This window comes from Arvicola amphibius, chromosome 4 (assembly GCF_903992535.2).
Source record: "Arvicola amphibius chromosome 4, mArvAmp1.2, whole genome shotgun sequence".
Lineage (NCBI taxonomy): Eukaryota > Metazoa > Chordata > Mammalia > Rodentia > Cricetidae > Arvicola > Arvicola amphibius.
Window position 1 is genome coordinate 83,470,920 of NC_052050.1, and position 15,907 is coordinate 83,486,826.

At 42.9% G+C, this 15,907-nt stretch overlaps 1 protein-coding gene across 6 annotated transcripts in view; it reads left to right on the forward strand.

The window, feature by feature from the left end:
* The window catches only part of Tenm2 (teneurin transmembrane protein 2), a 961,804-nt gene that overhangs the window by 574,571 nt on the left and 371,326 nt on the right, over positions 1-15,907 (forward strand). For 5 of the 6 annotated variants that reach the window (XM_038326022.1, XM_038326023.1, XM_038326024.1 and 2 more), the window contains one exon: positions 10,474-10,683. The exons of the other annotated variant lie outside the window; for it this stretch is intronic. In XM_038326022.1, coding sequence (XP_038181950.1) covers positions 10,474-10,683 — 210 coding nt within the window. The remainder of the gene's footprint in view (positions 1-10,473; positions 10,684-15,907) is intronic. 6 annotated transcript variants of the gene reach the window in all.

Consider the following 15,907-nt stretch of genomic DNA (forward strand, 5'->3'; position numbering starts at 1 on the left):
CCTCCTAAAGTGCAGAGCTGCTTCGGAAGTGTGATGTGTAAACACACATCCTGGTGAGATGTAGTGGCAACACCCAAGTATACACAGCCCCAAACTGTGAAGGCAGTTCCTGCTGGTGCTCCTGCATCAGGCACCTTAACTGGGGCCGATCCCATGGCTTGCCACCCTTCCCGTAAATTAAGTACAAGAGCTTGGGTGCAATAGCGAGGGTTCTGCCAGTAGCATCTTTGGAAAATAATTTGTTTTCGAGACAATGCTTAACTGGGCTCTGCTTCATTGAAGTGGGAGTGAAGCAGGCAATTAGATCTCACACTGGAAAAACAATCAAAATTTTCCACAACACAATAGAGAATAGAGCAAACCCAGTTAGTCCAGGACTACTGCACTGAGAAGACCTAAGAGGCCAGAATGCAAATCCCTTGGGTGAGGGCACATAACCTAGAACTGTGTTCTAGCATTGAGTCTCCTGCCGTAGTAGACGCTCTCAACTCTTTCGTGACATGCAGGGCTCTCCAAGCTCCCGGGAAGGTCTGTGCCTCTCAATAACTGATTACACTCACTGCAAGCAAATTTCACCTCTCTCAAACATGCTTAAGTCCCCATGTTTGATCCCCACCGATAATATAAATTTACTTGTTTGATGTCTACATGTGGGCAAGGGAGAGCTGATAGAATCACACATTTCGCTCCTAATACATATCAACCGCTTTTTTGGTTTGGGGACACAAACACTAAAACATGTGCATGTTAGACAGGTTCTATACCTCTGAGTCACACCCCACGGATCTGCCCAGTTTTTATTGGTCGAAAGAAAGCAACTGAGTTGACGTAATACTGACCAGAACCACATTGTGTATTCTGATCTCAAGCCACTACACATTTAATCCCAAGCTACTACCCATTTGACTTCAGGGTTTCCCAGCCCACCATGGCATGTGAGGATGGGCCATTCTTCCTTATGAGGGACTGTCCTGGGACTTGTAAGATGGTTAGCAGCCTCTCTGACCTCTGCCTACTCAATGCTAAAAGCCTCCGCTCTCCCGCCACTACTGGTATAACCAAACACCTGCAGACATTATTATCAAATTACCCTTGTGCAGCAGCAACAATCCTCTCGTGGAGATGAAGCAATCTAGCAGGAGATTAAGAGGCAATATTTGTAATCAGGAAGGTAAATTTATATAAAACTAAAATATATACTATGAAATCTATATTTTAATTTTGAGATGTTCCACTTATCAAAGATCATTTTTGCATTCTGCAATTATGATTAGAATTTCTTTCGGGTGTGGAGGTGCTTGTGTTCTTAGAAAGCATTTGTGCTCTGGGGAGGCCGAGGCAAGAAAACCATGAATTCAAGGCCGGTCTGAGCTATAACACGATACAATGACAGGAGAGAACACAGCTATCTTTGTTCTATAAACAAACATTTAAGATGTAGGAAAGAAATTCAGTACCCCCAGTCACGGTGGCTATGTATCGATGCTTTGAGTTTGAGTTTCTTGCAGTACTGAGCCCAGAAAACTTGCTATCCGCATGCTGGATCGGGAAGACGTGGACAGCCGTCTGCTGCCTCCCCGCCCCACTCTATGACACCTGCAATGTTCTTATAAGCACATTAGTTACTTCCCACAAGAAATACTTTCTCTGGGACCCCATGTTCCATTTCCTGTTATTTAACAGGAAGGGACTCAGCCTAAAGACTACGCAAATTCTTTCTCTGGAGGCAGGACGCCTAGAATCTGTTTCTAATTCCACTAAGCGGTTTTGTGGTGTTGGCCATGTCGTTTTTCCCACTTGGGCTTGATGATCAGTTTGAGAAAAGCTGATTTTCCTAAGTGTCAACAATAGATTCAAAGTTATGTTAAAAGAGGAACATAAAAGGTTGTCATGGGGAATAAACTGATTCATATTTTGAAAAGTTTGGAGGAGGCCGGGGTGCTTCGGGTTTGGCTGAATCCGGCTGTTCTACTAACATTAATCAGTAAGTTTTCTTCAGCTTCCCACATCCCTTCTCATCTTTCATTGACTTTATTCACAGACAAGATCCTCTCTCCCCCTTGGTAGAAAAACCCCTACAGCCATTCAAGCCTCACACTCTCCCAGAATATGGCTTGGTGAAATAGCTAAACGGGCTGGCAGGAATTGCAAAACCATCGTTAAGGAAGGTCGTTTAAATGTTCTAGGCCTCTATTTTGCTTGAACTCAACAATGGACACTATTTTATGAAGTCCTTAAGGTTGCGATGCCATAGGGGATTTTCAGGTTTTGAAAAGCCAGGCTTCTGCCTATGGTTAGCTACCTCCTTGGGGTTGAATTCTGTGGTGCATGCCAGAGGAGCACCAAGGTGCACTTTTTGGCCACCAGTAAGCAATACTGGTGTAGGCACTAGTAGAATGAACCATGCAAGGCTGAGGTTTGAAGACTGGGGTTCAAACCATAGCTCCCCAGCTGCTAATGGGGGCAAGATTGTGTAGTGTGAAGCGGCGGGGCTGCGTCCCGCCACCCGCCGCTGGCTAGCTTTACACCCGAAATAATTACACGGAAACTGTGTTCATTTAAATATTGCCTGGCCCATAGTTTCAGCCTCTTATTGGTTAATTCTCACATCTTCCTTTAACCCATATCTAGTAATCTGGGTAGCACCATGAGGTGTGCCTTACCAGGAGAGATCTTAACCTGCGTCCATCTCGGAGAGGAGCAGCATGGAGACTCCTATGGCGACTGCCTGAAGCGTCTCCCCAACTCTACTTCCTTGTTCCCACAATTCTGTTCTGTCTACTCCACCTACCTAATTTTCTGTTCTCTTAAAGGGCCAAGGCAGTTTTCTTTATTAATTAACCAATGAAAGAAACATAGACAGATAACTCTCCTCCATCATTTCCCCTTTTTCTGTTTAAACAAAAAAGAAAGGCTTTAACTTTAACATAGTAAAATTACATGTAACAAAACAGTTATCAAGCAAGAATTACAGTTACAATATTTAAATCTATTTTATCTTTTATCATAACTAAGGAAAGCTATAACTATCTATTTATTCTTCAACTCCATCAAAGACTCCAGAAGGATACAATGCTACCTAAGTAAACAAGAAATAAGTAACTTATAAAACTCTAGAAATGACAGAGACAACTCGCTGCCTGGACAGTCACCCAAAGTTCCTCTGTACCGTTGGGGCATCCATCTTCAGCCTTCAGGCCCATAGTGTCCAGCAGACTTTTTCATGAAGCAGGAAATTCCAAAGACAGTTCAGTCACTTTCTGCTGTGTCCTGCAGAATGTCTCGCAGACTCTTTCATGAATCAGGAACCCCGAAAGACCATCTCACCTTTAGGCAAGTTCAGCAATCCTCTCTCTGCGGGTTCTTTGTGTCCAGTTTATGGAACAGTCCAGCCAAGAGCAGTTTCTTGCCCAAATGGCTAACAAACTCCATAAGTAGCCTCTTCGATGCCCATCTTCCTCTCGAAGTAGATTGGTGCTGCCAGGAGCAGACGTGTCTCATTGTCATGAAAAACCCTAAGTTATTAAAACATTAAATGCCATATTCTGCAGTCTTTGAAAGATATGAAGAATGTCTATCTAACTGAAATATATCTCTACATATCTAGAAAATCTAATTAACATGACTATAAGCTTGACTATTATCAATGATTATCCATTAACAACCTATATTTCCGAATTATACATTACAGTTTTTAAAATGAACTACAATCACAATAGCTTAATCAAGATCAGAAATACATATACATATAACAAAATTGACCTTAAAATCTATACCAATGCAAATTCATATCTATATCATCTCCCCCTTTAAATGTAAAAGAACATTTATAAGCAATATTTGGGAAAATGGGCGCAGTTTTTTCTCTCCAAACTGCTTCCTGCTGAATGGGGGCGTTGTTATTTAGGTCTTTCATGGTATAACCTGTGTGCTAGGTTCCTCTCAGTTGGCAGTTGAGTGAAGTAATTTTTTGAAGATGTTCACAGCAACCTTTCAGGAGGGCGTGGTCTATCATACCATATTGGGATAGAAGCAATCCACAGAGTCTCGTCCTCTGTGAAAACAAAAGAAGAAACTCTTTTCCAAAGCATCATGTTCTTAAATCCAAATCCTGAAGTCATACCATTAAGATGTCCATTTTGGTCTAGACTGGCAGCCCATATAATGAAATGTCTCTCTGTATTTAGCTCCTTTACAGTCAAAAAAATCAAAGAAAACACAACAAAATACATAATCCAGACTCTCTGTGAATTTTCCATTTTTACGTGGCTTATTTTTACTCTATCACTTTACTTCTTTTAATCTATAACTATCTGTACTCTGTCTCTTTTTAAAGACTTTAACCTTTTTTTTTTTAAGGCATTAACTTTATTCTCTATATTTTCTTTTTCTCTCTTTTAAGCCTACGTGAGCCATTTAAAGGCCTTCTATGTCTGAATCTTTTCTATTGTGAATCTGTAATTTTTTACTATCCAGGAGCATTTCTTAAAAGGTTAACCACTTCTTAAAATAATACGGTACTGCCTGTTTACAGCCAAGTCTAAACCTTAACTGCGCTGTTATCATGGTAATTACGATAGTTCCTGCCTGAGATCAGTACAGTTCAGCATGGCGGAGCAAAGCCAAAGCCGCTCCTGCCTCAGTCATTTGGTGCCCCTGGGCCGCACACAGTTCCAGGCACACAGCAGTCGACATTGGAGCCGCACTCAGCAGTTTAATTCTGAGACTGAGCGTGCAGCACAGAAACTCTTTTAATCCAAGTTACAGCCAAATCAGATGCGCAGAGCACTGCGCAGACTGAAAACACCTCTCTCTCTATGGCGGCAGGAATCCGCAAACGCTGTCCCGCTCGCCTAAGCCTGATTCCGCCATCTGCCCAGGTGCAGGAAGGGAGCAGTGAGCCATTGGCATGGTCTCAGAGAACTTTCTTTCCGATCCCAAGTGGGCAAGGTTTTTAAGTGGATTTAGTCACCACGTTGGAGCGCCAATCTGTAGTGAGAATCGTCAGGGCTGCGTCCCGCCACCCGCCGCTGGCTAGCTTTACACCCGAAATAATTACACGGAAACTGTGTTCATTTAAATATTGCCTGGCCCATAGTTTCAGCCTCTTATTGGTTAATTCTCACATCTTCCTTTAACCCATATCTAGTAATCTGGGTAGCACCATGAGGTGTGCCTTACCAGGAGAGATCTTAACCTGCGTCCATCTCGGAGAGGAGCAGCATGGAGACTCCTATGGCGACTGCCTGAAGCGTCTCCCCAACTCTACTTCCTTGTTCCCACAATTCTGTTCTGTCTACTCCACCTACCTAATTTTCTGTTCTCTTAAAGGGCCAAGGCAGTTTTCTTTATTAATTAACCAATGAAAGAAACATAGACAGATAACTCTCCTCCATCAAGATTGGATCTCAGCTTCTCCTACCTGTAAATGGGAGAGAAATTAGAGTGTAATTAGTTCTGGAAAGTTTTGTGAGTGTTAAAGGAGAGAGCGTGTGTGAAATCATTTAGTTCCGTGCTCAGCATAAAGCAAGAGCTCATACTACGTGGAATTGGTGAGGAGCGTGGAAGTTAATGCCATTGTCGACCCAAGGAGCTCTAGAATCATCTTGGAGACAAGTGTCCATCTGGGTGTGCTTTGGGAGGGATTACCCAGGTCATTTGGGATGTGAAAACCTACCCATTATGAATAGTGGGGTCCAGAATCTGTGTACGCCTTGGTCTTTGCCTCCTGACCGTAGATACAATGTGACCTGTTGTGTCAAGCGCCTCCTGTTCTCATTTGAACTAAGAGAACAAAAGAAGCCTTCCTTCCATCGGTGGCTTTGGCTAGGTATTTTGTCACAGCAGCATGACAAGCAGCTATCAGAGCACTGATCAGATTTATCTTTGTATTCCTTTGTTCCTGGTGCCGCTTTTTTATTTTGTCATGTCTTAAGTGTATCTCTCTGCTCCACCAAATATCCTGACACCCCGTCACTGCATAAATCAATTATGTATTGCCTACACAGAACACTTTAATATCAGCTCCCTATCAATCTTTCCAATGAAAAAGAACCAGTTGTTTCAAGTGAATTTTGGGGCCATTGTTCTCCGGCACACCCTCTGTCATCAATTAGCGAAGATATTTCAAATGGCCCGGTAGAGGATCAATTTCGCTGTTACTGTTCATCGTTTGGGGAGGATGAACAGAAATGGTAGCCTTTTGAACTTGTTGGACGAAGTCTCGAAGACGGGGCCTGAATCTGTGTGCGCAGCAAAATGGCCCTGCAATGGACATGATACGAGCTGGAGTCAGATTTCCCACCACAGACGGTGCATGATGAAGCTTTCAGGACGACTGCAGTGGGTGAAGAGAGAGAGCCTGGAGCACGGATGGCAAATCAGCCCTGGACATCTGCTACCTCTCCTCGTCCAAGGCTATGCGTTTCTAATGGCTGATGGCACTATCTTCCCACTGGAAGAAGGGCGTACCAGAATCCTCCTCCACATGGCATTTCAACAGCCATGATCCGTCTATCAGACACTGCACGGAATTGCTTTGTCTGGCCACAGGTCTAGCTATAACAGTGTTTTTATAACAAAATCTTACTTGTCTGAAGACAGATATATTAGCAAACTGAATCAGTCTCTTTGCTTAAGGTCATGGAGGATCCAATCATGCAGTTAATCAGAGTTTGATTTACATGGGGGATCTTGAGAAACCCATGCGCATACACATTCACACATGTGCAAGACCATAGGAACTTAATAAATGACTTATTGCTGCCTTTGCATGTACCTCTTTGTTTTGTAACCAATCAGAAATGTGGCTTTCTGTCCATTTGCTGAGGACTTAGTACTCATTCACAAAGAAGCTGGGGAACCCAGTGGGAATGAGGAGTTTCTGACATCCGTAACCTGGGAACCAAGCTAGAACATGTCACCTGGTTAGCTGCCTGCCCACACTAAGGTTTTTTGTAAGAAAACAGAGTCCACAAAGCGAGCCAGCTAAGTTCCAGCTTTCCCTCCTGTACTTTGGAACCTGCTTGTATCTACACAGATGGTCTCTGTCAGTTGGAATAGTCAGGGCAAATGTAACCTAAGCGAACGAAAGTAGCAAACGACCTAACAAATAGAGAACAACACACTGTTTGGGTTGGGGCAGATCTAGGGACTCAAATTTCCCAAGTAGTGGTAGGTACCAGCATGCAGAATGAAAGAAACAACCAAAGCAAAATCGAGGAATTCAGAGGAGTGGGGAGCTACCAAGAGTCCCACAGTGCTATGATGCAGAGTCACAGTACACAAAGCAACCCCAGGGCTCCCACCGTGTTGTGACTCTTCTTCCCTTGTCAGTATTTGTGTGTGTTAAAAAGTTCTGTTGTCTGCACTTCGTGAAACGAATTCACACTGAACAAAATTCCCAGAAGGTCGTGTAAAGAATGATTTCACAGCAACTATCCCATCAGGCTCCTGGAAAACTGCACTTGAACCTTAGTTCCGCCTCAGTCACTCAAAAGAATTTTTTTTTAAAAAAAGAAATTGGCTTCCAGTCATCCTTGTTCTTCAACATTCGGTTTCAGACATGCCTCAGTAGCATACCATCAAGCCTATTGATTGTGACTTTAAAAATCTTACCTGAGTCTTAGTGCTAAGTGGACATCAGCACTGATGCCACAGGACCTGGGCAGGACCCATCTGCAGCCAGAAGCCTTGAAGAAGGATGAAGGGTAACGTCACTACAAACGTCAAAAAAAACTAACAGTGAAAACTTTGAACTCTGTCCCATGATAGTTGCTATGACTATTCAAAGATGTGCCCTACTCCAATCTGAAAGAAGCCCTGGGATCGGGGGGAAGCACCTTGAAAGTATCTCTCTTGTAAAAATTTTCTACATTATTATTGTTATTATTTTCATTACCATATTACCACACTATTTGGGCAAGCACCATGTGTAGGTGCAGGGTGGATTTGAGAAATACAAGGCTAAGTTTAAGCCCTGCCCTTGACATCTTGCTGACAGTTGAGCTTCACTTCTTTGTTGTCGTTTCCTTGTCTATAAAATGAGAATACTCTATTCTCACATGTGATGGGAATACATGGTTTTGAAGACTAAGAGAGATGGTGCAAGCAAACAGATCAAGGCGGCGAAGGGAAAGAGATACCATGCAGTAAGCAATAATATGACAACGGTGACAGCAATAGTTTTATTGTTTCAAGATCTATGGAAGAATTATTGATTACATGCTAACATTAATTCTGATAAAACTCCATGGCACCCAGCCCAAAGCAACTGAAAAAAAAAATGTCATCTCTTATATTATTCCCTAACACCTGCGAATGTATTGCATGCTTCAAATCAAACTCCATTTGCCCATGGGCTTATCATCAAGGATGGTTCATCATCATTTCAATTATGTTACTGGTCGAGAAACTTAAGGTTTAAGCTTTAGGACTGAAGAGATGCCTCGGTGGCTGGGAGCAGCTCTTCCAGAGAACCCAAGTTTGGTTCCCAGAACCTACATTGGTCAGCTTGTATCCACCCTCCTCTGGCTCCCATGGGAATGTGCACAAATATGTAGGAACATACTTAGAGACATATAAATTTAAAATCTAAAAACTATTTAAATGTTAAAAGTATCTTAATCTCGTCAACTTTGTGTCACTTTGTTCCCTCCAAAGGGCGTGGTTTCTGTTCCTCCAAAGGGCGGCGTGCTGACAGTGGTATAATGCCTCCTTGCTACTGTTCATTCTGTTCTCTCCTGCCAGAGAGCATTTTCTTCAGAGACTTACTTAAGCTTCCATTCTTTCAGGGATCTTTCTTTTCTTGTCTACACTGAACACTACCAAGCATCCCCTCCTCCTGCCCATGTAGTATCCTATGCTGGTGCACTCCACCGCCCTGCTTTTTATCACCTGAACCCTGCTGGTTCCTCACTCCTCAGAGGAGGTCTCGATGGTGGGGGATCCTTAGGATTCAGCAATGCACATGCCCTTGTTGAACCCAAATCATCCGTCTAGGTCACCATGTAGTATATTTAATAAAAGTTCAGAAAATGCAGTTATGAAAGTAGCGGCAAGTGTTGGTATCTACCTGAATGTTTGAAAATACCTCTATGTATACAGTTCTTCAGCAAAGCGCAATTCTTCAGGCATAGACACTTTCTGGAATTGAGCTGTTTGTCTGAATCTCATTTCTTTCCCAAACATCCTACCCTCCCCTCCCCACCCCAGTTTCATGGGCTGCTCCTTCTTGCTCATTTCCATTAGTTTGCTTATGAACAAACCAGCCGGCCACCAATTCTGATGACCCTAAATACAAGGATACAGTTGGTGATGAACACATAATAGTTGTCATTGCTCAGAAGTCAATGTCAGGAGGCCGATGCCATGAAGAAAGAGGCTCCATTAGTCATCCATGTGAAAGGGACCTCCCCTAGCCAAGGGCAGCTCCAGGTTACTGCCCACGCTACTGGCATGACTGCTGTTCCTTATGGCATGGAGCAGCCATGCTTTGCCTCACGGGAATCTGCCATGACGTTCAAAGAAACCACGTGATACAATGACTGATCAACTCACTGGCATGAAAACGTGGGCCCTCTCCACCTGTTTCGACATTCTACTCTAAGCTAAAGAATCTGGTGTTGGTGTAGCTGCCTTATTTATTCACTGAGGATACGAGTCTGAGCGACAGATAGTAACGTCTATGAGGACATGGAAATAGGCAGAGAGGCAAGAAAAAGTAGCTCTCGTTTCAAACAGGCAAACACAGAGAGCTTTACTAGAGAGAAGCCGAAGTCTGGAGAATATTGGCCAGGGGGTAGAAGCAGTGTGTGGGGGTATGTCCACTAAGGCAGGAATGCAAATCTATATCAAAGTGGAGTGACTTGGCATGTTCACGCAGGAGAAATAAGAATTCTCAATTGAGTGGAGAGTAAAGAACCAGGTTGAGAGGAGGAAGGGGTGCCCTCTGGGTAAGGGAAGCAGGCGAACAGCTACCATCCAGAGAAGGTGGGGCATGCCTAGCGTCCTGGGGAGTTCAGATTTCTCTCCCCATACAATGGAAAGTCGTTAGAGGGTGCAAGGATAGGGCCTGATTTCTATCTATGAAATGCCATCTTAACTTCTGTGGGAAAGAGATGGAATCGTGCCAAAGTTGGTGGGCAATTTCTCAACAACAGTTATTGGGAGACCAGCAAGGAGATGGTTTAGGGAGAGATGAGGAAGGCTTAGATAGAAAGAACTAGACTTTTCTAGACTGACTTTGCTCAAATTGATGCCCTTCTCTGAATTATATTAATAAAGGATCAAGTATCATACTACCAGTGGTATGCATTTGGGCTGTTGAAGAAACATCAAAACCATTGAAACGCTCATCTGGAGTGCTTCATTAAAAAAATATATTTATATTGTGAGCTGGTTTCAATGTGACTTTCTTAGGATGCTCTCATGACACTCATTGCTGACCTTTGACCCCTCTGTCCTCTTTCCCAGGTCGTCCCATTCCACCTACATCCTCGTCTAGCCTCCTCCCATCTGCTCAGCTGCCTAGCTCCCATAATCCTCCACCAGTTAGCTGCCAGATGCCATTGCTAGACAGCAACACCTCCCATCAGATCATGGACACCAACCCTGATGAGGAATTCTCCCCCAATTCATACCTGCTCAGAGCATGCTCAGGGCCCCAGCAAGCCTCCAGCAGTGGTAAGGAAACTCTGTGGTGTCTGAATGTGTGCTATGTTGTGCCTGACCTTCGTGAGTCTCCCGCAAAGTGACAACTATTGACACGAAGAAGGGGAGAAGGTGGTGTGGGGGGCATCAAGGTGAAACGCATTTGTCATTTTCGTGGTGTGGCCATTCTAAGATGCATCTGTTGAAGGTCACAGCTCAGCTATTGGGGAGATTTTTTTTTTTTTACTGATTCTAAGCGGCTCTGAGCCTCCTTTTGTGGGAGGATTTTGCCTATGGCTACTTGTGAGAGCGTGCTGGGCTCAAAGGTGAAGTGTGGGGAGACACTGGAATATTGAATTTTGTATTACTATGATTCTGGTTACAGTCAAGTGACCCTGGACACCCTCACACGCCCCATTCATGTGGCTCTCAGTTCCCTTGCTTTTATCAGTGGCTTCTGACTACCCCTTCCTTGCTTATTTTATATAGTTTTATGATTAAAATGCACTCCCTTGACATGATTATAGAATATCGTGCCAAGACTGAAGTGTTTGGAGTACGACCTCTCTATGACCCTTTGCTTGTGCCCTTCCCTTGAATTTAACGAGCTGATCATGAGGCGCTGGGATAAACACAGCTTCTAAATTCAGAGGACTTGTTTAGGTTTTCATGTTCGCAGAACAGAGGGAATGAACACGAGGTTCTGCTCTACTTTTGAGGATTTTGTGTCTCAACGCCCACTCTCTAAGTCTTAGATAGAATTGGCCCAAGCACAACAATAACCAGGCCTTCTTTTGGATTTATCCCTTGGTGGAATGTTCAGCTGAACAAATGAATACAGAAAAGGGCCTAGGATTTACCTAAGGATTCAATACCCATGGCACACATGAGCTACTCTTAACCCAAAGCTTTGGCACCACCTTCTGAGACAGCCCCTTGGGATGTTCATTAACACACTCATTAAGAGCAAGAGAGAGATTTGCATGTCAAGAATACTCTCTGAAAAGACTGCTTTGGCTCTATCCATGAATATAAGCTACCAATAGTCTCAACCTCTCAAATTATAGAGGACCTCCTAAATATATTAGGATGATTCATTCAGAAAATGGACCGATAGACTGCTACTTCTGATAGCCCATGCCCTTCTTCAAAGCCAGGCCTGATATATTTAGCAAACTCATATTCTTTTTTTTTAAAAAAATTATCTAATCAAATCTCTCATCAAATGAGCAATCCATTGTTGATATTATGGAGGCCTTTAATCTACCATAAATCTTTATTAGAACTCATCAGAGCTTCTAGTTTGAGAGAAATGTGATTATGGCACTCTTAAAATGACATTACATCATCGGGGTGATTGGTTTATCATTTGGAGAAGAGACATCAATCATAACTAACATAACCACACAGTAAATGAATTCAACCTTTCTACCGTGGAACAATGACACCGTAATTGCTCAAAATCAGGCTTAAAATGAAATCGGAAAATGCTCTTTCTTCAAATATGATGTTAACTTAATGGAATATATTATGAAAAATCATGTTTGAGGAAATTCTATATAATTAAAAATATGTGGAAATATATTCCCTTTTTTTCTTTCATCAGAACCTGATTTTAGCAACAGCACTATTTTTCTCTTTTCTTTTTTCTTTCTTTTTTTTCCTGCAGCAGAGATTATGTTGCATTTAATTGAACTACCCTCGCTTCTGTTTTGCTACTTTTTATTTCATACGATGTAATCGTGATGAATATTGTATTATGAAGGACAAGAGGCTTTTGAAATGAGGTGCACCTGCTGATCGCTTTTGAAAAACAGACAATTATTAAAGAGAAAGTGAGCTTTTAAAAACAACATCCTTTTATGCATGTATGGATGCCCAAGCAAAGATGATTTCCATAAGCGGGGTCAGTTCTTATCTCTGGGCCATCCAGAATGTTTTCTTAGTGATAGCACCCAGGGTGATCTCTTTCCTTTTTGGACGCCATATCAGATTGTAGGTTGTCAATACAGGATCTTTTGTTGGCTTTGTATAAAAAAATCAAGGGCTCATCATTTTGGTGAGCAGAACAGATCTGTGTGTTTAGAGCCAAAATTATTCATTTTTTTCATCAGTTACACTAATTTGTTCAGCTCACTTCAAAATCTGATAGTGATCTTAGCTCCACCAATAGGAAAAAAACTGCCATGGCAAATGTGAATATCCATTTTCATACCAAACAAGAGCCCGTGCTCATATGACTTCTCCAGCGGAGCGGCGAAAACCTGATTGAATAGTAGCCTTGTTCCCAACAGACTCTTATTGGAGGGTGTGCGAAAGCTAAAGTAAGCAGGTAGTCACTCAGCGTCCTTCACTCCTGCTTGGCTGAATGAGAACTTGCCCAGCTCGTGTGTGTGTGTGTGTGTGTGTGTGTGTGTGTGTGTGTGTGTGTGTGTACGCTCTTGCATGTGCATATATTTCTGGTGGAATGGATTTGGGGTCCAGGGCAAATTGGGGCTTCTATCACGATCTGAATGCAGTTGCCATGAATTTAAATTTGACATAAAGGATTGAAAATGGAGTTTGACACCAAAGATGCAGACTGCAGAGCGGTGCTGGGGTGTTTTCAATTGAGTTCGATGAAAACGGCTGAATGTGTCAGGTGTCGTCACAGCCCCAGCACAGGGCCCCTGTGTTTGGGTGTGTTAAGTTTAGCTGGATAATTACACGGAGTGTTTTTAAGTTGGTCCCTTGGCATTGACACTGGAATCTTAAGATCAGGGAGCAGATCAAAATTTGTTGGGGATTTTCCCCCCTTCGTTAAAATACCTTCCAACATATTCAGCTCATCCGCAGCAGGAAAACATTATTTTTTTGCCCTTCTCTTATTATTGTAATGATTTGATATTGTCAAAGGCTGTCATTAGGAGAGTCATAGCACACATTTATTGCCCAACAGGCCTCTGTTTCGAAGAGATGAACTGGATATAAAACCCAGGAACTAAAATGTTTTTTTCCCAACACTAAAGCTCCTCAAAGCAACAACCATTTCACCTTTATGTGTCGCTGGTCATTATTTTCTATGACTATCGTGCATCCTTTAGCACCTGGCACTAAACTCTCGTCACCTTTGCAGCCAAGTTGCTCTAACCTTCCACCTGTGCCAACCAAGAGATACACAGGTGTCGTTGGAGAGATGTTTCCAGAACTGATATAACAAGCCCCTGAAACCTGTGCCTCCCTATAGCTGAGCTCAGGCCAGAAGCTCACCCTCTCTTTTGACCTTCTGCCAGAGTAGATTAGTGCCAATGCTGTTTCTTGTATATGCAGCAGTATACTTTAAATCCTATGATATCACTCATGTGGAAAAACATCTGGATGCCAGCAGCAGCAGAATGAAGGGTCTTACATCTGGATAAAAAAAAAAAAGGAGGCTTCCTTTAAATCATCATATCAGGTTTGCACTGTTATCAACGCAGGAATAAAATATATAGGCAGTCACATGCTCATCCAAAAGATCTGGCTTACCTCTCTTCCATTTCCAGAGTTGAGTTTGGTTCTTTGTGTAGGCTTGGGACGGTCATCAGCAACATCATGCTGAATATTAGAAATGAAGGCAAGAGGCCCTGACAGGAACCTTCCAGAAAGTCCTCAGCAGCAGAGAGAAGCCATCCAAAGATGGAGGGAGGGATCCACATTTGCAGTGGAACAAATGGAATGTGCCCCAGGTCTTTTGTAAAACACCAAGAGCTTGGGTTACTCTACTCTATGTGGCAACAGCACGATCCAGTTTGAAAGTTTCGGTTTGCATATGGTGACCTATGGATGGCCTTGCCTGCCTCATTTATGGCTTCCTTATCCAGGTGTATGGAAGGCATGTTGATGTCTGTTTGCACGCAAGTCAAGGCCAGAGGTCAGGTTCAGGTGTCATTTCCCAGGTGTCGTCTACATTGTATTTTTTGAGACAGGATCTCTCTCACTGGCCTGGGGCTCACTAAATAGACTAGGCTGGCTGCATGTGAGCCCCAGGGAGCTACCTGTTTCCACTGTCACAGTGCTTGAATTAAAGGCAGGCATACAACTGTAACTAGATTTTCACATGTATTTTGGGCTCAGGTTCTTGGCTTGCAAAGTCAGTGTCACAGACTGAGATACCCTCCACCATGTTCTTACCTAGCTATCTTAATGATTGTCCTGTTTATCTGGAATCAAAAAGAAAAAAGTTCTCTTTCTTCTCCTTTCTCTCTCTCTCTCTCTCTCTCTCTCTCTCTCTCTCTCTCTCTCTCTCTCTCTCTCTCTCTCTCTCTTTCTATGTATATATGTGTCTTCCTATACTTTCTTCTTTCCTGATCTTTCTTTCTTTCCTTCTTTCTCTCCCCCTCCCCCCTCTCTCTTTCTCTTGAACCTCCCTCAAAACAGTTATTTCTAAGACCGCTGAAACTATAATTAGATGGTGTAAGAATGTACAGGAACACCTTGGGGGAGAGCATTATATTTGCTCATATATATAAATCTGTATTTTTTATTTAATAGATATAGAAAAAAGTCCAAGTTTCCTGGCAGCCAAGGCAAAAAGAGAAACATAGATTACAAGGTGCATAATATACAAGAGAGACAAGCAAAGAAGCTGCTTAAGGAAACACTACAATTTTCACTATGAAGCCAGAGAGAAAAATTTCCCTTAGGGAAGGTCATTTGGACATCACACAGATAACTGAATGAGTTTAAGCAATACCTGCAAAACATATGCAATTTCCTCCCCAAACTGGCTTTAAACTCCCTCTAGATAAGCTGACTGCTCTTGCAGTTTAACAGAGGTGTAATAAGTGCTCAAAGATTGCACATTCTAACAGTAGAACTTGGCTTGATCAATGACAACCCTTAATTCTTCCCACAGACCTTGTGAACTACAGATCTCATGGGGGACAGACATGTGGTATCATTGCTCATTTGACGTTGGTACAGAATTAGCAGGCTCTGTAGTTAGAGCACAGCCCAAAACCATAAAAGGAGATGGCCGGTGTACAAATTTGTGTTGATGACGCCATCCATGGATGACAAGAAAGGCACCCTACCAGAACCATCTCATCTGTGGGAGAGCTGGGGATGTGTGAAGAGGCTGCACACCCAAGCAAATGGTTTTTAATTCGTGGACTTTTTAGGACTAGAGAGTTGGTTCAGTAGTTAAGAGCACTTGGGCCGCTCCTGCAAAGGACACGGATTCAGTTCCCAACACCCTCAAGGTGGTTCACAGCCACCTATAACTCCAGTTCCAGAG